The sequence below is a fragment of the Geotrypetes seraphini genome, chromosome 4 (genome assembly GCF_902459505.1).
Source record: "Geotrypetes seraphini chromosome 4, aGeoSer1.1, whole genome shotgun sequence".
NCBI lineage: Eukaryota > Metazoa > Chordata > Amphibia > Gymnophiona > Dermophiidae > Geotrypetes > Geotrypetes seraphini.
The window spans coordinates 58517617-58542990 of record NC_047087.1 but is presented as its reverse complement, the minus strand read 5'-3'; the positions used below and the strand labels follow the sequence as shown (position 1 = coordinate 58542990).

At 44.3% G+C, this 25374-nt stretch overlaps 1 protein-coding gene across 1 annotated transcript in view; it reads right to left on the bottom strand.

The window, feature by feature from the left end:
* Positions 1-25374, bottom strand: part of CHD9 (chromodomain helicase DNA binding protein 9) — a 499652-nt gene that overhangs the window by 24756 nt on the left and 449522 nt on the right. The window contains 2 exon segments of the mRNA XM_033940083.1: positions 13756-13884; positions 17130-17351. Coding sequence (XP_033795974.1) covers positions 13756-13884; positions 17130-17351 — 351 coding nt within the window.

Sequence of the window (25374 nt, the reverse complement as noted above, 5' to 3'; positions counted from 1 at the left end):
CCAGGAAAACATGAAGACCATGGTTGCGCAGAGCTGCTGCTACTACTACTAGGCACTTGGTGAAAACTCTGGGAGATGATGCCAGGCCAAAGGGTAGCACTCTGTATTGAAAATGATAATTTCCCACCTGAAATCTGAGAAACTTGCGAGGTTGGATGAATGGGGATGTGTGTAAGCCTCTTTGAGATCTAGAGTGGAGAGAGGCACAGGAATAGGGACGACGGGAATCCCGCAGGTTCCCCCTTTGGGTCACGGGGATCCTGTGGGGACACCCCCTAGGGTCGCAGGGATCCCGTGGGGACACCCCCTAGGGTCGTGGGGATCCCATGGGGACGCCACCTAGGGTCGCAGGGTTCCTGCGGGGTTGGATACACTCGAGCCGCAAGGCTCATCTTCTTTTCCTTACCTGCCCTGCCGCAGCACACAGTCGACCTGGAAGTCTTCCACGATGTTAGTGCTGACGTCGGAGGGAGGGCTTAATCAAAGCCCTCCCTCCCTCCGACGTCAGCGCTGACATCAGGAAGACTTCCGGTCGGCTGTGTGCTGTGGCAGGGCAGGTAGGATAAATTCAAGGCAGTGGCGTACCAAGGGGGGGGGGGGGCGGGAGGGGGAGGTCCGTTCCAGGGCAGCCTTAGGGGGGGTGCAGAGCCGGCCAGATCTCCTTTCCTTCGTGGCGCTTTCCCCTGACCGATCGACCGACAACAGGCCCGGTCCGACTCCCTGCCCTGTAGCCGCAAATCTAAATTATCTTCTTACAGCAGCTGGATTCAGGGCAGGTTTGTCGGACCGGGCCTGTTCTGTTATCGGGCGGGCGGGGGAGCGCCACGAAGTTAAGGGGCAGGGAGGGAGAAAGGGAGGAAAGGTGGAGTGGAGAGGAAAAGACGCTTAAGGGAAATGGGTAAAACTGAGGGGGGAGCAGGACGCTGAAAGAACTGGGGAAGACTGAGGGGGAGAAGGACGCTGAAAGCACATGGGGAAGACAAAGGGGTGGAGAAGGACGCTGAAAGGACATGGGGAAGACGAGAGGGGAGAAGGACGCTGAAAGGACATGGGGAAGACAGAGGGGGAGAAGGATGCTGAAAGGACATGGGGAAGACAGAGGGGGAGAAGGACGCTGAAAGGACATGGGGAAGACAGAGGGGGGAGAAGGACGCTGAAAGGACATGGGGAAGACAGAGGGGGAGGACACTGAAAGGACAGGGGGAAGACAGAGGGGGAGGACACTGAAAGGACATGGGGAAGACAGAGGGGGAGAAGGACACTGAAAGGACATGGGGAAGACAGGGGGGAGAAGGATGCTGAAAGGACATGGGGAAGACAGAGAGGGAGAAGGACACTGAAAGGACATGGGGAAGACAAAGGGGGGAGAAGGATACTGAAAGCACATGGGGTAGACAGAGGGAGGAGAAGGACGCTGACAGGACATGGGGAAGACAGAAGGAGGAGAAGGACGCTGAAAGGAAATGGGGAAGACAGAGGGAGGAGAAGGACGCTGAAAGGAAATGGGGAAGAGAGAGTGGGGAGAAGATGCTGAAGGGAAATGGGGAAGAGAGAGTGGGGAGAAGATGCTGAAGGGAAATGGGGAAGAGAGAGAGGGGCGAAAACACTGGCAGGGAAGAAGACAGAGATGCCAGACTATGGGGGGAGCGGAGGGAAGAAGATGGGTGCCAGAACAATTTGGAAGGACGGAGAAAGGGAGAGGCACAGTAACAAAGCAAATGGAAGATACAGAGAGAAGAGAGATAGTGGATGGAAGGAATTGAATGAGAACATGAGGAAAGCAGAAACCAGGCAACAAAAGGTAGGAAACAAAATTATCTTTTTTTTTTTTTTTTTGCTTCAGGATAAAGTAGTATATTTTTTGTGTTGATAAAAATTTATAAACATTAGAGGCTCTGGTAGAAACCCGTTTACAAACTATGTGTTCTTTCCAATTAATATTTCCAAATTATTACTCAATCCACAACCTAAGGATCATCACAAGGACAATATTTTTACTTTTGTTTCAAAATATACCAACGCCAGTCCAAGAATTACACGTACCATCAAGAAGCATTGGAGTATTATGCAAACATTGGACATATTTAAAGATACCACCCTTCGAAGTTCATATTCCCGTGGCAAAAACCTTAAAGAATTATTAAGTCCATCAGAGATAAAATCCATGTCAGTCACGAAACCTATATTAAAAGGTCATTATAAATGTGGACGTTGTTTAAACTGTGACATCATGATACAATCTGACAAATTCACCAATCCATTCGACAACAAGCAATATCATATCAATTTTTTCAGTAATTGTAATAGCACATATATTGTTTATCTTCTATATGCCCATGCAGTAAACTTTATGTTGGTAAGACAATTAGAAGTTTGAAAATCAGACTAAACGAACATCGTTCTAATCTCAAACGCAATAAAAAAGAAGCATCGTTGGTAGCTTATTGTTTTGAATCGCAACATAAGTTTCAACATCTAAAGTGCTGGGTTATTGATCATATACCAAAATCCATAAGAGGTGGGGACCGTAACCAGTTATTGTTGAGATGTGAACAACGTTGGATCTCCAGATTACATTCCCTTGAACCTCATGGACTCAATAATCAAATTGAATGGCATGCGTTTTTTAAAACATTTTTTATTTATTATTTTTCATTCATCGGTTTTACATTTTTTTATTATTTGATTGCATTATGGATGACAATACTATTCATATCAGTTTTTCTTCTCATATTCACTTTTGTTCCACATGGCATCCTCAAAGTCATCATGTTGTTTTAGTAGCTCTCTAGTTTATTAATTTTGTCTTGTGACAGTCATTGATTTTCAATATATATGTCCTTCTTTGACACCCGTTGTATCTATATGACTTAGTTTTGTTTTTCTATGTTTAATTTTTTCACACATACATATTTAAATACTGTTCTTTCAAGTTCTAAAGAACCTAGTTTTCTAAAAGTCATAACTTACCACTAAATATTTAATTGTCCAGATCATTTTTGAAAGGTTTTGGACTCCATATCACCATTTGTACCTTTGCTATACCCATATGACCCATACATGTCACTAATTGTGATGTTAGTAGTGTTTCAATTGGTTAAACTTTCTTGGCGTCCTGTTATAAATACAGGCGTATTGACCATGTAGCCATCGGCCAATGCTATTTCTGCTTTAGGCCAAAGTAACATTTGATTCAACCAGTTTTGTGGTTGTTGATAACACCTTAAAGTTACAATGTACCATAAACATTTTACTTGTTTTGATTATTGAATACACTTTATATTGTTATGTGTACCTTTGTTATACCCACATACGTCACTATTTGTGATGTCAGTAGTGCTTTGATTGGTCAAATTTTCCAGGCGTCCTGTTTAAATCCGGGCGCCATTTTGTATTCTACTTTATGAAAACATCGAATATGCAGCTAGGTTACAGGCAAGTTTGTTTAAATATATTTTAAATATATTTTTCATTGTCGACCATGTAGTCATAGGCTAATGCCATTTCCGTTTTGGGTCAAACGACATTTGATCCGGCCAGTTCTGTGGTTGTTGATAACATCACATGGGTTTTCATTAAATAGATAACTTTAGAATCAGTGAGTCATCAATATATGATCGGATAGTTGTGGTACATATTAGTACGTTTTATCATGGGTGCAGGAATCACCGCTTTACCACATTATTTCATCATTAAAATTTATGGGTCTTGATTTGCCGTTAAAATATTCATATAATGTTTTTTCTCTCTTATTTTTAGAATTTGTGAGCAATATTTAACTTTCACCGGCATTACAACAAGCACTATTGATACCCCCGAAGAAGCCTGTTGAAGCGAAACGGATGGGACCTCCGTTGGGTTATTAAGATAAGTGCTTGATGCCTTGAAGCTATTTGCAATTTTATTTGTGAATTTCAACATAGAGCTGCTGGTTTTGTTATGCTCAATTATAACAAGAGAGATTTTGATATGAAAAATTTTGATATTCTATCACTATATTTATATACGATTACAACACATATTTAATGAAAAATAAATTTATACAAAAATTAAAAAATTACACAGGGGTTTTTGACCAGTGATGAAAACCAACCCCAATTGGTTATGATCTGTTTGATTATAGTCCAGGGGTTTTTTGAGGTCTTTTTTCCTCTGTTTTAAGTTTACATTATATGTAAAACTGAGTGTTCCATATTATTCGTTAATCTTTGTATTCATAACCTGGACACTTAATTACGTTTCTATCAACTACTTCAGTTGATAAAAATTTATAAACATTAGAGGCTCTGGTAGAAACCCGTTTACAAAGTATGTATTCTTCCCAATTAATATTTCCAAATTAATAAAGTCTCTTTGCTTATTTGTAAATGGGTTTCTACCAAACCCTTTAATTCAGTAGCATAATTAAATGAAATAACTATTTCTGAAGTTTATAGGGACGGGCGGGGACGGAGGGGATTCCTCGCAGGGACGGGTGGGGACGGAGGGGATTCTTGCGGGGACGGATGGGGATGGTGGGATTCCTCACAGGGACGGGTGGGATTTCTGTCCCCACGCAACTCTCTAATCTAGAGAGCATGACCAATCATTGTGATCTAGAAGGGGATACAAGGATGCTAGAAACAGCATCCGGAATTTTTCTCTGACAAGAAATTTGTTGAGAGCTCTGAGATCCAATATAGGTCGCAGATCTCCCATCTTCTTCGGGACAAGGAAGTAACGTGAGTAAAACTTCCTTGATGGTACGGAGACGAAGCAGAGCTTGAGCTTCCTGAAGAAGAAGGGTGGTCTGCGACGGATTGGAAGGATACTCTCTTGGGGGAAGATCTGGTAGAATCTGGATGAAGTGAAGAGTTTAACCTTCCCTGATAATAGTGAGGACCCAGAGGTTGGATGTAATGAGCTCCCATCATTGGTAAAAATTATGGAGACGACCCCCCCAATGGAGAGAGGAGAGTAACAGAGGCAGAACGATTGAGGTTATGCTCTGTGTTAGATGGTCAAAAAGACTGAGAGGCTTTGGGTGCTGCAGGAGTCTGAGGTTTTTGCCACCATTACTGTTGCTGCTGTTGTTTCTTAGGAGGCGGCCTTGAATAAGGTGCTGCCTTCTGAGGAAAATGCCTCTAAGATGGAGTAGGCCTAAAATCCCTAGGGGTGGAAGGCTTTGGCTTGATTATGGAAGCAAACAACTTCTCATACTCAGATAAGCGCATTGTAGTTGCCTCAATAGAGTCATCAAAACAACTCATTGCCCTGGCAATGAGTCAGTCGATTTTGTAGATTCGGGTCCATATCTATGATGTGGAGCCAGGCCAGCCGACGCATCGCAACCGAGAATGCAGTGACTCTAGAGGACATTTCAAACACATCATATTCAGCTTGAACCATATGCATATGAAGTTGACCCAGAGTGTGATGCATGTGTTGAAACTCTGGAAATCAAAGTTGAGGAAGATATTTGAAAAAAAAAAAAAAACCAGGCATGGCATTGACCAAATGCTTCAGGTAAGTTGTAGTTCAAAATTCAGTTTGTCATCATTGAATTTTGATACAGCAGACGACCAAACTTGTCCATAGTCCTGCCCTCTCGGCCATGAGGGACGGTGGCATAAACCTTGGCAGGATTGGTTCTTTTTAAAGAAGACTCTATGAGAAGAGACTGATGGGATAATTGAGACTTCTCAAATCCCTTACAATGGACCATCTTGTATCAAGATTCCAACTTTGCTGGCACAGCAGGAACAGAATATAGTGTATCAAGATTTCTTTTGAAAGTTTGAGAAAGAATGGCATTCATGGGTAATTTGAGAGACTATCTAGGAGGTTGAGGCATACCCAGTTCTTCCAAATACTCAGTGTATTTTGAGTCAGATTCCAAAGTGATGTTAAGATCTTTACTCATTTGGCATAGAAACTTGGTAAAGGATACCGTTTCTGAAGAGATATGACCTCGTTGAGGAGAAGGTGATTGGGAACCCCTCGAGAGACCTCTCATAGCAGAGAACGAAGGTGAAGCCTCTCCTGAGTATTGATACCTGAGATCTGAGACCACTGGCAAAGATGACCCACTTCTGGAATGTGAAGAGAACCTTGCAGGAGAAGAACTCGACTGACGAGAGTGGTGAGGCTCTACAACAGATCTCCTCGATGAAGGAGTTGGTGATCTCAAAGAGTCTCGATGCCTCGATAAACGAGACCGGTCTCGAGAAGAAGACCTGGGCCTTGATGAATGCCTCGACAGACGATGTGGAGAAATATGCCTCGAATCACAGTCCCATGATTGAGTTGGATCCAGCCTCGAAGATGAATGTCGAGGAGTCCTTGTCCTGTGCCTCGAAAAGGGCAACACCTTATTTGAAGAGGTAGGACTGGAAGTTAGAGAACAACGTCGAGATAACGAAAAGGACTCAGCTCATTGTATAGGGGTATCTCGAGGCACTCTTAAGGATTCAACTCCTTGTTTAGAGTGTGTAGACTGAGCTCGAAGCACTCTCAAGGACTCGACTCCTTGTAATACTGCTAAGTGCTCAGGCTGGACTGCAGGAAGCAGAGTCAAAGCAGGAGTTAATTTGGCAAGCATGTTACCAAACTCCTGATGCAGAATAGTTTCCAACATATTCTGCAAAGTTGGCATCGAGACCACTGAATCTGGTACATTTGGTGTGGTTACAGTCTCCAAGGAAGATGATCTCAAGGAAGAGTGGTGCCTCGATTTTGAGACACATTTCCTGGGCAGCCTTTGACCCACCTGTTCTAAGGGTGGCATGTCCGGAGGAGTTGGATGAGCTGTCTTACCTGAGGGAAACAGTGAGGATAACGGCACCTCAGGAGATTTAGTAGATTTCCCTGAAGACGAGGACTTCCCCATCGAGGAAAGTTTAAGCAAGATAGAGGATAAAGATTTTTGCCCCTTAGAAGACTTTGCTGGTGTCGATGTCAGGGCCAGAATCAAGGTCAAGGCCTTAGGTAGAGGCCGATTCATTCCCCCGAATATTTTTTCAATCTGAACTCGACAACGTTTAAGGGCTCGATTTTGAAGTGTAGCACAGCGGTCGCACGACTCCAGACGATGATCAGGCTCTAAACACTGTATACAGCACTTATGTGGGTCAGTGATGGAGATCACGCGTTGACACCGGCTACACTTCTTGACCCTGTAACCTTCCGGGACATGGAATGAAACACGGCCATGGCAAAATCGAAGCCCGCAGGCTGAGGCTGCGGTGTAGGCCCCAATGTGACACGAACGGAAAAAAAAAAACTTTTTTTTAAAAAAACAAACATGTAAATAACACAGCAACCCTGCAAATAAAATACATTACATTAGTGATTTCTATTCCGCCATTACCTTACGGTTCAAGGTGGATTACATAAGAATTGTTATGATGCTATGAAATACATTTGGTGGATTACATGAGAATTGTCAAGATACTAATAAATGCCTAATGAGTGATTTGAATATTTTTTGATTTGCTATGTAGATAGTGTTTTGGTTGAAGCTTGGGGTGGGTCTGGTTCTGTTATAGAGGTTTAATGTATTTTTTGAAGAGTAGGTTTTTTGTTTCTTTTTTGAAGGTTTTGTAGTCTGTGGTCGAGGATAGCAGTTTTGTGAGTTGTCTGTCCAGCTTTGCTGCTCTGGTGGCTAGTAGGTTGTCGTACATTTTTCTTCGTTTGACATTTTTGGTAGGTGGGTGTGTGAATAGTGTGTGGGTTCTCCTGTGTCTGATTGAGTTAGTCAGTTGTTCCAGTAGGAGCCGTGGTGAAAGAAGACACGAGTTTAAAACTAACTGTCGTGCAGAGCTTTGAAACAAGGGCTTCTCAGCTCCGCAGAAAACTTAGAACTGAGGAGACGCTGAAGAGACACGCGCTCTACGTTGGGCGGGAGGGCACTCGTGCGTGTGCGGTGCGGCAGTTGCAAATATTCTAAAGTTCTTCAAGCAAGTCTGCTTGTGAGGCTGTCCGCATTGAGGCTCCGTGGATGACATCACCCATATGTAAGAATATGCTGCATGCTTGTCCTGGGATAAACTATCATATGTGCAAATTAGTCCATATGCAAATTTCCTCTTGATGTCATTCTTGAGTTATATAAGAGTCATATAAACCAAAACTTTCTTTAAAGAAAAATGATAATTATTCAAGTCTTCCTGGATCCCTATATGGGAACTTCCCTATCTAAATGGTCATAGTGTAAGGAGAGGAATTCACCACTCACATGGAACACTATTGGGGGTTCCCCTCCCTGAATTGTCCTCATCCTTCCTTAAACCTCTAGTTCCATATCTTCTTCTACCTCTCTATTCTCAGACAGCTCCATAGAAATATTCTCCCCGCCCCCCATGCTCTTTCCACACTATCTCCTCCTGTTTCTTAGGTAATTCACTATGACTCTTATCTTCCTTCTTACCTAATATCTTGTTTTCCTTGGGTCCTGGGTAAAGGTATATTTTCTAAGAAGTCAGGAGCCTCAAATGGATTTCTGCCTCATTTCCAGAACCTGGAAATTGTGGGTTGAATGGATTTGGGGAGTTCATAGGATTACGCTTGGGACTCCCCTTATCCTAAATCTTGTCCTCATTATAACTGGAAAGAAGATTATCGAGGTAAGAACCTAATCTTGCCTTCCAATGCAAAAGGAGCACGGATCTTGACCAGTGGGACATACCAAAGCTGTCCCCTGAATCTACGGCAGGGCAGATGAGCCTGCTGCTAGCACCGAGGACCCAAAGCGTTGTCCAGTTGTATCTTCACGTCCATTCTGTAAAACTTTGTGAAAGTATGGATAGTGGACCATGTAGTTGCCCTACAACTCTCGTCAGGTGGAACTGCCTATGATTTTGCCTTGAAGAAGCCACAATTCTGGTGGAATGTGCCTTCAGATTGGCAGCTATCTACCACAGCCAATGTAGTCAGATGAAATAGCTATGCGGATCCATCTAGAAATCATAGAAGCCTGACAGGATCCAAGATGGCCGACGGGACAGCTAGCTGAGCGTCCCGTTTAGATCCGAGATCGAGTACCTGGCTGTTTTTTCTTTTTCTGCGGTGTTTACCCCCATCCTGTAATGCCGAAGAGAAGGGGACGAAGTGCCGCTGTAGCCTCGCGGCGCTCTGACCCCGCTAGATTCGGCAACATCGAAGACCTAATACGCCGGATGCAGGAAGTGTCGGCGTCGGCTTCCCCGTTGGGAGCACTTGGTGGTGAGCAGGATTTGGTCTCCCCGGGCTTGGAGATATCGTTAAGCCCCGACGCCAGAACTCCACCCCCTCTTCCTCAGCATACCAGCTCCCCTCGGACAGTAGAGCCATCGGAGGTCGGTGAGCTCCTGCCCAGTGACGCTTTGGTCACCGGACAGGGGAGAATGGATTTGGACTCCTATGTTGTGAGTCCGGTAACGGTTGAGGCTCAGAGCAACAAGAAGGAATGCAGCTTCCAGGAGATCAGCATGCAGGAAGAAAGGTCAGCTATAGTTAATTTTCCTATTCAAAAAGAACAATTTGTTGAAATAGAGAAACCTAGAGAAATAACTCTTGAGGCGATATGGGATCTGGTGGCAGATTTGGCAAAATCTATAAAACCTCAAGTTTCCCAAATTGAATTAAAGTTAAATATCCATGAAACAAATATTAAAGGTTTACAAACAGATATTCAGGACCTTAACGATTCAAATGTTGCCACCAAACAACTTAATGAAATGCTAATGAAAGACAATATAAATATGAGAAGAAAATTGGAAGCTTTAGATAATCTTTCTCGTAATAACAATCTCAGGCTGATTAATTTTCCCAAAGTGGCAACAATATCTCCGAGAGAGATGATAAAAAGATATATGATAGAAATCTTGGATATATCAGAAGAATTGCTTCCATCTTTAACTCAGGCTTATTATTTGCCTATTCGGAAAATTGAAGGACAACATCAACAACATCAAGAACTACAACTACCTACAGAGGTCCAACAGAATTTAAATGTTTCACTGATATTAGAACAGTCGGACAAGGAAATTGCGACACCTGCAACTTTACTTCTCACTGTTGCCTTAGCACCGGATAAAAACTGGTTGCTGAGACTTTACTTCAAAAATAAGTCAAAATAATTTTTGGGATTTAAAATACAAATATTTCTGGATCTGGCTCGAGATACCCAAAGGCGTCGTCGTGAATTTCTGATTTTGAAGCCGGGAGTTAACGCTCTTGGAGCCTCTTTCTTCTTAAGACACCCATGTAAATGTGTGATAATATACCACACATATGTTTTCTTTGATCCTATACAACTGACAACCTTTCTGTCAGCTGCACACCTGAAAGCTGGGATTAATACATGAGTGTTCATTGTTTGATTAGGTACGTTAGATAGATTGTGAGCCCACCGGGACAGATAGGGAAAATGCTTGAGTACCTGATTGTAAAATCCGCTTAGATAACCTTGATAGGCGGTATATAAAAAAAAATCCTAATAGGTCACTTCCTTCAGCTAACTGTGTTCCTGTTTTTCTTCTTATTGATATATTACTAAGATTTTTGTAAGGCTCACTGTTTTACATCTTGGATCCATTGATATGAGGACTTGAGGAGGAGATTAAGATTATTTTTGCTAAGATTATAATTATTGATTTGCTTGGAATGTGTTCTTTAATGCCTCTCCTTTCTGTACAAGTGTATAATTGATTGTTTATTTGAAAATTGATAAATAAAAAATAAAAAAAAAAAGCCTTGGTCTTTCCTTGGTCTGCCAGGACTGGTGATCCTAAAAGATGATCTGAAAGGCGAAAATCATTCAAAACCTCTAATAATAGAGAAGAACTCTCCTCATAGCAGTAACTCCCAAACAGTGACCTTTTTCTTTACACATGGAACGGAGGCAATTGGACTTCCTGACTGACATGTAACACTGACACCACCTTTGACAGAAAGGAAGGCAATGTATGTAGAGACACACCTGCCTCTGTAACTCTGAGGAATGGCTCTCTACATGATAGAGTCTGAAGTTTTGAAACCCTTCTTGTTGAGGCAATAGCTACCCGGAAAACCATCTTGATGGTTTGATCCATCAGTGATACTTCTTGCAAGGGCTCGTATGGGGCTCTACTGAAGGCCCGTACCACAAAGTTAAGATTACACGTTGGAAATAGTTGTCATATGGGAGAGTGAAAATTCAGCGCTCCCTTCAGAAACCTGTACACATCTGGATGGGAGGCCAAAGACCCTTTCTCTACTCGAGCCATAAGGCCCGAGAGACTTGCTACCTGTACCTTGAACGAGCTAACCAACAGGGTCTTTTTGAGACCATCCTGAAGAAATGAAAGGACTGTGGAAATTGGGACCTTAAAAGGCTCGCGGCTGGCTTCGGCGGGCAGCAGGCAGCGGCTCAGGCTCAGGCTCAGGCTGCGCACCACCGCAGACATTACAGCAGGGTGGGGGACGAGGTGATGCCTTAAGAGCCTGCATAGACAAGAGAATGACAAGTGGGGCGAGAGGGGCCTTAGGCTGACTCGGACCCCTCTCCCCTTCCCCGGACAAAACATCCCAGAAACTCGCTGACGAGAACTCCGCAACTGGCCCAAGGTCAACGCCGCCCGTGAGGCTGACGTCCTCCCCCCTCTCCCAAGCTCCTGGGATTCTCCCGTCGGAGGAAGGGGGGAACACCCCCAAAAATGACCCCAGGCTCGTGGAGGTTGATGAGCCATGAAACAGTGCGAGCGCCGAGCGAAACTTTTCACCGAAGCTCAGTTCCCATCACGCACTCTCTCTCTCACGCGCACAAGCACCAAAACAGAAGCATGAGGAGAAGACTTAAGAGCTGCATCCCACCCCCCAATCACCCCGGGATCAAAAAATATGATGGAACACCCCAACTTAAATCTCCCCCACAAAAAAATTATGAAAACTTCAGTCAACTCGTAGATGTTTTATTCGCGCACTCAAAAAGCCACAAACTCCCGTCGCCGCTCATACCGCGACCACGAGGTTATTTGCAACAAATTGCTGTGAGTTGCGGTGGCGGACGTGCAAGGGTGGTGTTTAATAAAGGTGCAGCAGGCGTGTGGCGGCGCAGCGGGCGGGGTGTTTTAAAAAGGTATGGCGGCAGGAGGGGTGTTTTTAAACGGTACAGGGGGTGGCACATTTTTTTGTACCTCTGTTACATAAGATGCACCGAGATTTCCACCCACTTTTGGATGGGAAAAAAGTGCGTTTTATGGAGCGAAAAATACAGTAATCTAATCTACAATTTGTGAGTTGCTCTATGCCTAAGTAGGTTCAAGGCGATGTACAATTCGAGAAACGCAGAGGACAGGGGGGAGAGGAGAGGAAAGGTGGAAGGTTTTCTAAAAATGAGTTAAAGAGAAGAAATTAGCAGAACATTTTTCATTGAAGAATCAAAATCTCAATCTGTGTCAATGGAATGTGTTGCCCTGAAGAGAAGTCTTCAGTATTTTTTCTTAAATTTGAGATAGCTGGATTCGGTTTTGATTGTTGTAGGGAGGATGTTCTAAGTTTTTGCACCAAGGTAGGTGATAAGTGTGCTAAATGTGCGCTTGTATTTTATTCTTTTAGGGGAGGAAGTATAAGAAGGAATTTTTGATATTTCTGGTTGAATTGGATAGGGAATTGGTGAAGAGGTTTATGAGAGGTATAGCTGAGCTTGCATACAAGATGTGGTACATAATACATGATATTTTGAATCTAATGCGAGCACTGATTGGTAGAAGAGGGGGAAGGTCACCTGAGGACACAGAAATGAAGGAGGAGGTTCCCGCCGAAATTGGACCTGAAACCACCAAAATTGGAGTTCCTGTGGCCTTCCGCATTTGAAAAGCCTGGGACTTTCCTGACGCTGAGGCCAATGAACCAACCAACGCGAAAAGGGAATCCCCAGCCGCTCTGGCAGTAAGGGAATCCTTTGCATTCTGATCGTCAGCAGCTGGGGAACCTTCCGCATGGATGGCGGGGGAAGCCTGGGCTTCCCCACGATCCGAAGCCAACTCACCAGGTACATGCAGCGGGGTGCCCTGGCCGCCGGCATCCACTGCCGAGGAGGCTCCCCCCACCACTCTGGCCTGCACAGGCCGGCTGCGAGTACCTTGCGTCTAGAGCTGAAAACCGCCCTAGCTGCAAAAAAAATGCTGGTTAGATGAAAAAATACAGTAAAAAAGGCAGTTTTAAAGGGAAATGAGCCCTTTAGACCTGCACAGCCTCAGGATTTTTTTTTCACTCAGAACAGACTCCACGGCTCTCAAAGCTAGAAGGCTGACCAACCATGGGGGACAGGCTGCCAGCTGAGGCACCTCTACAAAAATTTGGGGAGGTGGAGGAAGGGACCCAGCATGAGACCCGCCGGGTTTAACTCCCCCCAAGGTTAGACGGATCTCCAAACAGGACCCATCGAAGCTCTGTCCGGCACAAAAGGGGAACCCAGAAGTCCAAAACAAATTCCAACAGTTCTACAAGGGGAACCAAATTAGTCTTACCACCTGCTGCTGGAGATTGAGATAGACTGGATTGCAAGGGGGGGCGGGTCTATCCTAATACACAAGTTTGTTCTCAGTCTCCACCTGCAGGTAACAGTGAGGTATATAACCCATTCGTAAGGACTATACCAGTCTACCAGGCGCTACAGAATGTGCTTTACACAAGGAAAATGCTTTATAAAATTGTTCTCCAAATGCTTGGAGGCAGTGCATGACTGTTCTCTATTGCGTTCTACATCATAGACAAATGCATCCATGACATCTACTGATGCAACACTAATACTACCTTTCTGGCATTTCTTCGATTTATCAGCTGAACTCTTTCTTCTCCAGTAAGACTATTGACATTCAGTTTATTAGGATTTCTGCAACGATGTCTTTTTTGTTTGGGCCTCCCATCATGCAGCTGCATTCTCTAATGTTAATAGAAGAGGAGAGATGAGAAGTTGGGACGTACATCTGCATTACAATTTCAAGCCTTCATTTGAAAAATGTAGCATATGAATTGAATTTAAGATATCATTTGACACATATTATGAAGATAGGTGATTATGAAAATATATTTTCTACACTTTATTGAACAAATTCCAAATATTATGAATAAACCAACTAAAGAACTTCAGTGATTTCTGAAAACTAATTAATCTCCTGTTTTAATCCCCAGGCTATGATTATATTAATGCATTAATTACTTATTATGATCCTGCATTTACTTCCATCAGCTTTGCAGCAATTTGCACTACCTTTTCATACAAACATTTTGGTTTCTCTTTTCCTTTCATGGATTCTCTTACAGGAATGAGGGAAAGACATTTTTACATGTGTATGACTATTCTTTGGAATTCTATTTAGTGTAATGCCTTATTTGTTCAAGAATCTTTGTACACATTCGAGGATATATTTGTTCTGTTGTAAAATTTTGAAACTCAAAGAGGCAATTAAAAATAATTACCGTATTTGACGGTGTATAGGACGCACTGGCATATAAGATGTACTCCTTTTTTAAAACAGTTTTTAAGAAAAAAAAATACTTAAGCACCTGTACAGTGCCCCCTCCCCTGTCAGGATCTGACTGCATCCAGCCCCTTCCCTGCAAGGCACTGCTCAAAGCCCCCTTCCCTCCCAGGCTTTCCACCCTGTTCCCCCTCCCTGCCCTGTCTGTCCTACCTCCACTGTCGCTGGAATCCCTGGTGGTCCAGTAGTGCGAGCAGGAGCAAGCTTTCCGCGCTCCTGCCCCGCTGCTAACCCGGTTGTCGGTGGCTGTATGAGTTCTCTTGAACCACTGAGCGGCACCGAGCAGGAGTTCACTTTGGTGCCCCTGCTCAGCGCTGAGTGGCTTCCTGATTGGCTCCTGCGAAAGGAGCTGCCGGGAAGGAGAAGGGCGGAACTACTGGATCCCGTGGGGGGGGGGAAATCACAGGGGGTGGCTACAAAAGAGATGCTGGACTGCTGGGATGGGGAGGAAAAAAAAGAAAGAAAAGGGAAGAACGTAAGAACATAAGAAGTTGCCCCCGCTGAGTCAGACCAGAGGTCCATCTTGCTCAGCGGTCCGCTCCCGCGGCGGCCCATCAGGCCTAGTGCCTGAACAGTGGTCTCTGATTAATTTTGTAACTTACCTCTAATCCCATCCCTATAATCTACCTTAACTCTTATCTGTACCCCTCAATCCCTTTGTCTTCCAAGTACCTATCCAAAGCTTCTTTGAACCCCTGTAGCATGCTCCTGTTTATCACATCCTCTGGTAGCACGTTCCATGTATCCACCACCCTCTGAGAGAAATATGTTGGACCACTGGAGGGGGGAAGGAGAGAGAACGATGCCAGACCAGGGAAGGGGAGGAGGAGGAGGAGAGAAAGATACCAGGGATGGGAAGGAGGAGATGGATGTTGGACTACTGGAGAGGAGAGGGAAGGAGAGAGAGAAAAGCCAGACTGGGGAAAGGAAGGAGGAGAGAGAGAGAGAGAGAGAGAGAGATTCCAGACAAAGGTAGGGGAAAGGGTTAAGAGAAGGACAGAGATATGCCAGACCAAAAAGGGGGAGGATGGATGGGAAGGAGGGGAGAGAGATGCCAGACTGTGGGAAGGAGGGGAGAGAGATGTCTGACAACCAGAAGGGGAGGGAGGAGGAGGATATGGTGCACAGGGATGGAAAGGAAGGGGGAGAAAGGGAGGAGATGGTGCACAGGGAGGGGTGGGGAAGGGAAGAAAGATGGAAAAATGTTTTAGAAAAGATGGGAATGGAGGAGAAGAAAGAGGAAGGACATGGTACATATGGTTAGAGGAGACGTGAAGGGCAGAGAGAGGGAAGGAGATGGTGCATGTGGATAGATCGGAAGGGAAGACACTGAAAAGTAGATTTGAGAAGGAAGCAGAAAAATTGAATAAAGTTGAATATTAAAAGTTAATGTCAAAGATGGATGTTTTGATATTCCTCTTTGGGTATTTTGATAGTGTGTGAAAGATGGATGTAGGACAGAAAGTGAAGGAGAGAAAATCAGCAAATGGATAAGGCGGCCCTGGAAACAGAGTTAAGAGCACAGACAGAAGGAAGTGCAAGAAGACTGAGAAAAGATGATTAGAAAAATAAAATCATCAGACAACAAAGGTAAGAAAATTGATTTTATTTTTAATTTAGTGACTGAAATAAGTCAGTTTTGAGAATTTACATCTGCTGTCTATATTTTGCACTGCTCAGGATGAAATGAAGTTGTTTTTATTTCTCTGCATGCAGACTCTGGCATCTTAGCGTTTAATTTGTATATATTATGATTTTTAGTTTTTAGTCCTGTGTTTGCATATGTGATCAAGGCCAACTGTTCTGGTAGGAATGAAGGTCAAGAAGCATTATTGGTGTCATGGCCTAAAGTAGGAACATGGTTCTTCTTCACCTCTTTTGTACCCAAAACAGCCTTTGCTTAAAAATTAGACCATTGGAATAGTGTATAGATAGAGTATTTGCAACTATGTGCACACACGTGCGTATATGATGGTATTCTAGTAATTTATGTGTGTTTTTGGTACCTAAATTACCCCCTAGATGTCGCTGTAAATAGCGACCATTAAGAAAGCTAAATGGTTCAGTGATTAAGTACACAAAACGGGGGAACAACAAAGCCACAAGCAAAAATGCCAAAGAAAAGAAGAATGGAATTGTCCAAAAAGACAGGTGTGCACTAAAATAGTGTCCACAAACATCTGTAGATGTACAAATCTTTTTATTCTTCCAATGTCATCATGGTACAATCAATGACTCAATGGCTCGACATGTACATGTTTCGGCCAACAGGCCTGCCTCAGGAGTCTTTAGAATCATAAAACAGAAGAATAACTGCTTGAAAAGTGGACGCGACCTGTTTTGAAATAAACAATCTGAGAAAATCGCATGTGGAACTGTCTCACATGAGACGCCATTTTTTCAAACTGAGACGGTTCCACATGCGATTTTCTGATTGTTTATTTCAAAATGGGTCGCGTCCACTTTTCAAGCAGTTATTCTTCAGTGATTAAGTTTCATGGTAAAATGCAAAAAACCTAATAAAATAGAAATATAGATATATGAATGAAAAAACCTAATAAAATAGAAATATAGATATATATTCTAAAATATGTAGCTATCTATGAGTCTGTCTATAGCTATATTGTATTTAGTAAAGATACTCACAGGAATAAATGCACCCAAGTCTTCTACATAACCTGGGTGTTCCTGAAGCCATTTCTCTAAATCTTTTCTTTTTGGTGCATCGTCCCCAGCAAGTCGTGTTCCATCCTTCAGGTTAATAACTGGAACAGGATTCTCTGCATCAAGTAGCCTTTGGGACTGAGCACAAGTTAGCAATGGATTAATCCCTGAAGGAATCTGTGGAGCTGAAATGCCACCAATGACCTAAAAATAAATATACATTTTAGAATATTTGAATATGTTTTGGGTTTGGACCACAATACATTTTATAAACACTATTATATCAGACAAGAAAAAATGTTTTAAGACACAAATGATCTTGTATGCTACCTATAGTTACAAGTTACACTTCTCCCTCCATATTCGTGGAGATAGGGGATGTAGGGGTTGTTCCTTCTTCTCACACCTGGGGTTAGGCCTCTATGATGTCACAAATAGAGAGCTGCACGGGAACGGGAACGACGGGAATCCCGCGGGTTCCCCCTTCGGGTCACAGGGATCCCATGGGGACGCCCCCTAGGGTCGCAGGGATCCTGCGGGGTTCGATGCACTCGAGCTGCGAGGCTTGTCTTCTTTTCCCTACCTGCCCTGCCACAGCACACAGCTGACCGGAAGTCTTCCACGATGTCAGCACTGACATCGGAGGGAGGGCTTAAGCAAAGCCCTCCCTCCCTCCGACGTCAGCGCTGACATCGGGAAAACTTCCGGTCGGCTGTGTGCTGCGGCAGGGCAGGTAGGGAAAAGAAGACGAGCCTCGCGGCTCGAGCTCCATTTTGCTTGTAGATGAGGGCTGGGAGGCAGAACACAAAAGGGGGGAGGGAGTGCATTTTTGGAACAAGGCATGAACTTGGGAGAGAGGATGGAGGGAGGGAGTGCGTTTTGGACACAAGGCATGACCTTGGGAAAGAGGATGGAGGAAGGGAGGGAAAGCGATGCTGAGGTGGGGGAGGGAGTGCATTTTTGGAAACAAGGCATGAACTTGGGAAAGAGATGCTGAAGTGGGGGAGGGAGAGCGTTTTTGGAAACAAGGCATGAACTTGGGAGAGAGGAAGGGAGGGAAAGAGATGGTTGTGTACACAGGAATGGAAGAAAGGAAAATTTTTGGTCATAGGGAGGGAGTGAAGTACAGATGAGAGGGAGAAATATTGTGGTGGAAAGAGAACAGAGGGACAGATTGAAATGGATGCAAGAGGGAGGAATGTTGGACATAGTGGTGAAGGGAATGGAGGGAGAGATGTGACATGGTGCTGGAGAGGGGTGATAGAAGGAGAAATGTTGGGCATGAGACTGGTGGGCAGGGGCGAAAGATGAGAAAGGGATAAATGCTGGACCATGGTAGGAGGAACCAATGGACAGCAACAGAAGAATTTACAGAAGATGGGAAAGCGGAAAAAAGAAACTGGGACCAACTTTATGGAAAAATAAGTCTCCAGACAACAAAGGTAAAAAACGGAATTTATTGACTAAAATATGTTAGCTTTGGGAAATGTATACAGCAGATGTCTTTGTATTGTGTTCAAAAGAAAAGGAAATGCATTTCAGCTTTTATTTCTACATTGTTGAAGTGCTTGCTGACCCTTGCTGTGACTGGTGGGGATCCCCAAGCATCGCCAGCAGAGGACCTCCTCTAGAGACGGCCAGAACTCCCCTCCACCGAGCACAGCAGTCGCTGGCAACATCCATGAGCCATTGAGGTGCCAGCATCTGTGACTCAGGGACACTACTGCTGCCTGCCAAGCTTGGCAAAAGGGACCCCCAGCCAACTGCAAAGGAAGTCCTCAGCTGACAGCTTGGGGGTTCTCATCAGCTGAGTATTTATATTTTATATTTACATTAGAGGCTCTGGTAGAAACCCCTTTACAAAGTATGTATTATTCCCAATTAATATTTCCAAATTAATAATCTCTTTGCTTATTTGTAAATGGGTTTCTACCAGAGCCTTTAATTCAGTAGCATAATTAAATGAAATAACTATTTCTGAAGTTTATAGGGATGGGCGGGGATGGAGGGGATTCCTCGCGGGGACGGGTGGGGACAGAGGGGATTCCTCGTGGGGACAGAGGGATTCCTCGCGGGGACGGGTGGGGACGGAGGGATTCCTCGCGGGGACGGGTGGGATTACTGTCCCCGTGCAACTCTCTAGTCACAAAGCCTGAACCATCTTTTGCAAGAAAAGAAAAGAAGAAATCATCTTTATTGCCTGCTGCCTGCCAGGTGCATTCTGGATTTGTTTACAAGAACTCTGTGTTTCTTCAGTCAAGGACATCTGCCTGGCTCAGTTCCTGAGAAAGTTGTAGGAAGAATGAGCATCCATGATCGGTATGTGTCTCTCTCTTATCTATTGAGGCACCTCTCTCTTAAGGCTGGTACACGAATATACAGAAAGGCTATTAATTGGGGAAAGGCTACTAACTGGGATTGTTTCTGGATTGGTCAGAGGGAGGTCATCTGTTGAGAAGGTGCCTAATTAATGGTCAGTCTGTGCTGAGGTGTAAGGGAGCTTGGATCTTAGGATAGGTCTCTCTGCACACCTTCTATAATAATAAAAATCTGATAAGTTACCTCTTGTGATTAGCTCTACCAAAAGTGAAGAAACAAGACTTTTTATACAGATCTGGTTTTCACCTCACATAAGGAAACTGTTACTGACAGGCAAACCTAATTTACAGCTTTTCCAGTTACTAACGGACTGTTCCTGATCAGAGGAATTTTCACTTCTGCTTCGCTGAGGAAAGGACAAATTCCCTCTTCCTGTTTTAAGGAGGTATAGCCTTCAAGTGGTGAGAATAAGGAATTATCTATCTTATCAGCTGGGTCAGATAAAATTCTATTGTCTTTGGGATAAGGAAAGTTAAGCTCCATGGTGATAAGCTATTTTTTAGATTGCTGCTATTCAGGAATTATTATTATAAGGAATTACCTAGTGTGTAAGAAGTAGTTATATTTGCTCATTTACTTAGGGATTATTGTTTAATAATTATGTAATGAGATATATGTATGTATTCAGAGATATTGTGAACAAATAATTAGTTATTATTTACTGCTGGCTTGTGAATTATATTTTTGTATTTCTATAATAAAATATTTCATATAGCCCTGGTCTCTTTCGTATAAGTAGGCAATTATCCGAACCCTGGATAAGGTGTTTATGGTTTCCCTAGCAACTATAGATGCATGTAACATTTTATGTTGCACTAATTAGTTATACCCATAAATCTACCTACAGGGATCTGCATGCCGCGAATACAGAAAAACCACAAATAACTTTTTGTATGTTATTCGCTGTTTTTCTGTAAAAAGCCTGAAAAAAAGATACAAGACCGCAAATAAAATTACCTGTTCCTGTCAAGATAGTGCCACAATTTCCTTTGTATAACACTGAGAAGATCGATTTTCTCTGTGCATCGCTTGGAGGATCGATTTTCTCTGTGCATCGCTGGGAGCTTCCTTTGACGTAAGTTTGGGGGTAGAGCCTGTGCATGAAAAACCGCGAATAACTGAAACCGTAGATAACGAAACCGCGAATACGGAGGGAGAAGTGTATTTAAAATTTGTTATCCTACTTATCAAGCTTCTAAGCAGCGTACAAAGGTAAAATATATGTCTGTTGATCTCAACAAACATATATTATCATACAATAGATTAGGGGGTAGAAATACAATAATAGAAAGGATACATAATATAATTTATTCACTTTCTATACCGTTCTCCCAGGGGAGCTCAGAATGGTTTACAGGCATTTATTCAGGTACTCAAGCATTTTTCCCTGTCTGTCCCGGTGGGCTCACAATCTATTTAACGTACCTGGGGCAATGAGGGGATTAAGTGACTTTCCCAGCGTCACAAGGAGCAGCATGGGTTTGAACCCACAACCTCAGGGTGCTGAGGCTGTAGCTTTAACCACTGTGCCACACTATCCCCATAGAACAGCATTCAAGCTTACATTAGTGGCTTTTCCTTCCAAACATGTATGAAATGCAGAAAAAATAAGATACAGAAAGGGTTCCAACAGCAATGTTCTCTTTAAAATGTAATGGTCATCTCATTTTGCTTTCTAGGGTTTGAGAGGATAAGGAGAAATTAGGTTCTTACCTGCTAATTTTCTTTCTTTTACTCCCTCCAGATCGGCCCAGAAGCTGATGGGTAATAGCTAACTATGATCAGCAGGTGGAGACAGACACAACCTTCTGGCTGTAGTACAAGTGGGCTGTGCAGTACCAAGTACAATCAGTCTGACAAATAGCCAAGCAGAACTAAGAAACTAAGAACTGTGAACTATAAACAGCAACAGAACTCCCAGAAGGAGAATAGCAACTAACAGAGAAAAATACTGTTGGAGGATGATTAGAATAAGAACCTTCAAAAACATCCACCACAGATTGCCAGATGAACCAAATGCCGCTGTTTTTTAATCTCCCCTAACAACCAAGACAAAAAGATAACACAGAAAAACCGTACTCTTTGCGCAAAACTCCGAATAAAAACGACAGGGCGGGGTCAGATTGGAAGATTGTAGCCACCAGCGGAGGCTGTGACGAACTAACCCCTGAAGTGGAACAGGAGAATTCAGATCATGCATCTGAGGCGACCACTACTGAAGAAGAGCATACTGAAGTGGGCGCTTTTGAGCCCGAGCCCACCTGACCATATCTAGGGAGGCTGCCATCAACCCCAAGACCTGCAGAAAATCCTGCACCCGATGACACCATCAGGAAGCAAATCTGGAACTGCAACTTGCACATTCAGGCCTCGAAGAGAATCTCCAGGTGCTGAGATGGATCCAACTGGCTCTTGGACAAGTTTACCACCCATTTCAGCAACTGCAGGAGTCGTAACCCGGGAGCTCTCCTGAAAGGACTTTGCTCGAATCAACCAGTCGTCAAGATAGGGATGAACCAGGATGCCCTCCTTGCGTAAGGCTGCTGCCACCACCACCATAATTTTGGTGAAAGTCTGTGGAGCCATGGCCAGATCAAAAGAAAGCACACAAAACTGATAGTGTTTTCCCAAAATCGTAACACGAAGGAAATGCTGATGGGAGGCCCAAATCGAAACATGCAGATAGGCTTCTGTCAGATCGAGGGAAGTCAGGAACTCTCCAGGCTAGACTGCCAGAATGACAGATCTCAAAGTCGCCATGCAAAAAGACGGAACCCGGAGCATCCTGTTGACATCTTTCAAATCCAAAATGGGCCTAAAATACACCTCTTTCTTGGGCACCTAAAATAAATGGAATACCTGCTGGTGCAACTCTCCCAAGAAGGCACTGGGACTACCGTCTTGAGGTTGAGCAACCTTTGCAGCATTTGACGAAAAGCCTGCTTCTTTCAAGCTGCCTGACAAGGAGAAGAGAGGATGTGATCTGGTAAGGGCTGGGAAAACTCCAGAGCATAAATGTTCAAAATTACTTCCAGGACCCACTGATCTGTTGTGATCATGGCCATGGTAAAACTCCCACAACCGGGCTCCCACTGGCACCTTGGGAAGGGCCTGCAAAGAGTCATTGGGGTGGGCGGCGGAGGGGCTTCCAAAGGAGTCATGACCCCCCCCATCCCCGGCGGGCACCCTGAAAGGACTGCATGTTCTGAAAGAAATGGCCCCTAGAAGGAAAAGTAATCACCCCGCTGCACAGGGCAGAATCGACGAAAATCACACAAACACCACCCGCAAAGGCAGGCAAGAACGGTCCTCAGGAAGACAAGGCACCTTAGAGACAGTCAAGGCCTGAACCAACTTGTCCAAATCCTTGCCAAACAAGAAAGAACCCTGAAACAGAAATTTATTAAGCTTAGCCTTAGATGCCGCATCTGCCAACCAATCCCAGAGCCACAAGGTATGGCGAGGAGCCACTCCAAGAACCATGGACTTGGCCAAAGCCCGCAGCAGATCATGCATGGCATCCGAGAGAGAAGCACCCAGCTCAATTTTAGCAACCTCCTGATCCACCAAGGATCTGACTCCCAGTCAAGAACATGCTTGGACCACCGGAAACAAGCCAGGGCCACCAGATTGCCACACATCGCTGCCTGGACCACCATGTCAAAACTTTGATTAAGAAAAGACTCCAACCTGCAATCCTGAGAGTCCCACAAGGCTGAGCCACCTTCAACCAGCACCATATGCTGATGTGCGATATTCAAAGACCACCGCATCAACCACAGGAACTTCAAGGTATCCCTATCCCCCATCAGTAATGGGATACAGCCGAGCCATGGACTGCGCCAAATGAAAAGGAGTTTCCGGCGCCTTCCATTGCATGTGCAGTACATCCCGAATATCCTGATGCATAGGAAAAGAATAGGAGGCCGAACAGATCCCCGAAGCAGGGGGTCCATCACATGCGGGGGCTCCTTCATGTCGTCTTAAGCAAAAAAACGACAAAAGCTGAAGAATATGCTCCTGTAGCTCTTCCTTTGAAAAATGCACACCACCAACACATCCTTGCCAGCTGGCGCCTCCGCAAAACACATGTCTATGTTATCTGCCCCCTCGAGAGGATCTTGGGGATCCAACAAGGAGTCCAAGTACTCACTAGGCGAAAACACATCTGCAAACAGAAAATCCTCATCCCATGAGACCCGCGGCCACTTGGACAAAGACAGGGGGGATTGGACTGGAGCTAATGCCGAGGGGGGGGGGGGGGGGCGGCAAACAGGGGAGGATGCGGAAGACAAAAGGCCCCCAGGACAACCAGAGATTCCCAACCTCCTGCAAGTAAGTCTTGTACATGGCTAAAACAAAATCTGAGGCAAACCCCCCCTGGCGGCAAAGCAAGACTTACTGTCACATCAGGAGACCCAGTACAAACCTGTTCTTATCTCTCTAAGACAGGGGGAAGGTCATCTGATGCCACAGGCAAGTTGGTGGCGCTTCCCACCAAAACCCTCTGAAAAACTCCCTCAAGGCCAGAGGCAGCAAAGAGACCTGAACAGATCCAGCAACAAAAAGGAAGTCCCCAGCACTATCGGCAGTAAGGGAAACCTCCTTTTCCTGACTGTCGGAAGCTGGGGAAATCCCTGTGTGGACAGTAGGGGAAGCCCATGCTTAACCACTGCCTGCTGCTGATTTGCAGTGCACATGCGAAGGGGAACCCTGCTTGCCGGCATCCGAAGCTGATGAGGATTCCCCTTTGCGGTGGCTGGTGTACTTCGTACATACGCCGGCTGCATCGACCTCGCGCCTGGAGAACAATGAGCACTTTTTCAGCTTAAAAGTGCTCATTGCGAAAACTGTTCCTAGGGGAAAAAAGTGCCGGTTAGTAATAAAAATTAACCTTAATTGAAGGCTTCCCTTCAAACCGGCACTGCCTCAGGACTTTTTTTTTCCCAATATAACTTTAAATTACAATTGAATAGACCCCACTGGCTCTCTAAGCTATATGTCTTGCTGGTAGATGATGGTAGGCTTACAGCTGAAGTACCTCTAAAGATAAAAATTTGGAGAGGTGGGGGAAATGGGGGGAGGGACTCAACCAGTCGAGTGTGACACCCCTGAGGTCAGACGGACCCCCCCTGAAAGTGTCCCCCAAGCTCAATCTGGCACCTCAACCAGGAACCAGAAGGCCAATAACCAAAATCCAACAGCCCTACACTAAACCAGGCGGTTGCTTGTAGCAGACAAAGTAGGTAGAGAAGATTGCTGTCCGAATCCAGTTCACATCTGGGAGGTTGAAGTAACCCAACAACAGCACCTCCACTTTCTTTCCCAACTTTTGTATATCTGCCACTAGATCTTTATTAATTTTCTGTGATTAAGCTGGAGGTCTGTAGACAACACCCACTTAAGATAGAAGATCCATCTTCTCTTTTCAGAGCAATCCATATCACTTCTTCCTTTTCACAGTTACTTTGCATTTCAGTCGCTTGGATATTGGTCTTTAAATAGAGAGCTACTCCTCCACCTTTTTACCCATCTGTCTTTGCTAAAAAGATTATAGTCTGGTATGTGTGTGTCCCATCCATGGGAATCACTGAACCAAGTCTCTGTGATAGCAACAATATCCAAATCTGCCCCTAATATCAGGGCTTGCAGATCATGAACTTTGTTGCTTAGAGTGTGAGCGTTTGTGGTCACTGCTTTACAGCTACCTTTCAACAGTAATCTAATTTGTTTTCTATAGTTTTTTTTAATTAATTTCACTTCCTAATTCATTTCTAAGTAGTGATTTGCTATGATTGTTGTTTACATTGCTACCTTTACTACTGTCACATCTTGGCTTTTGCTGGGG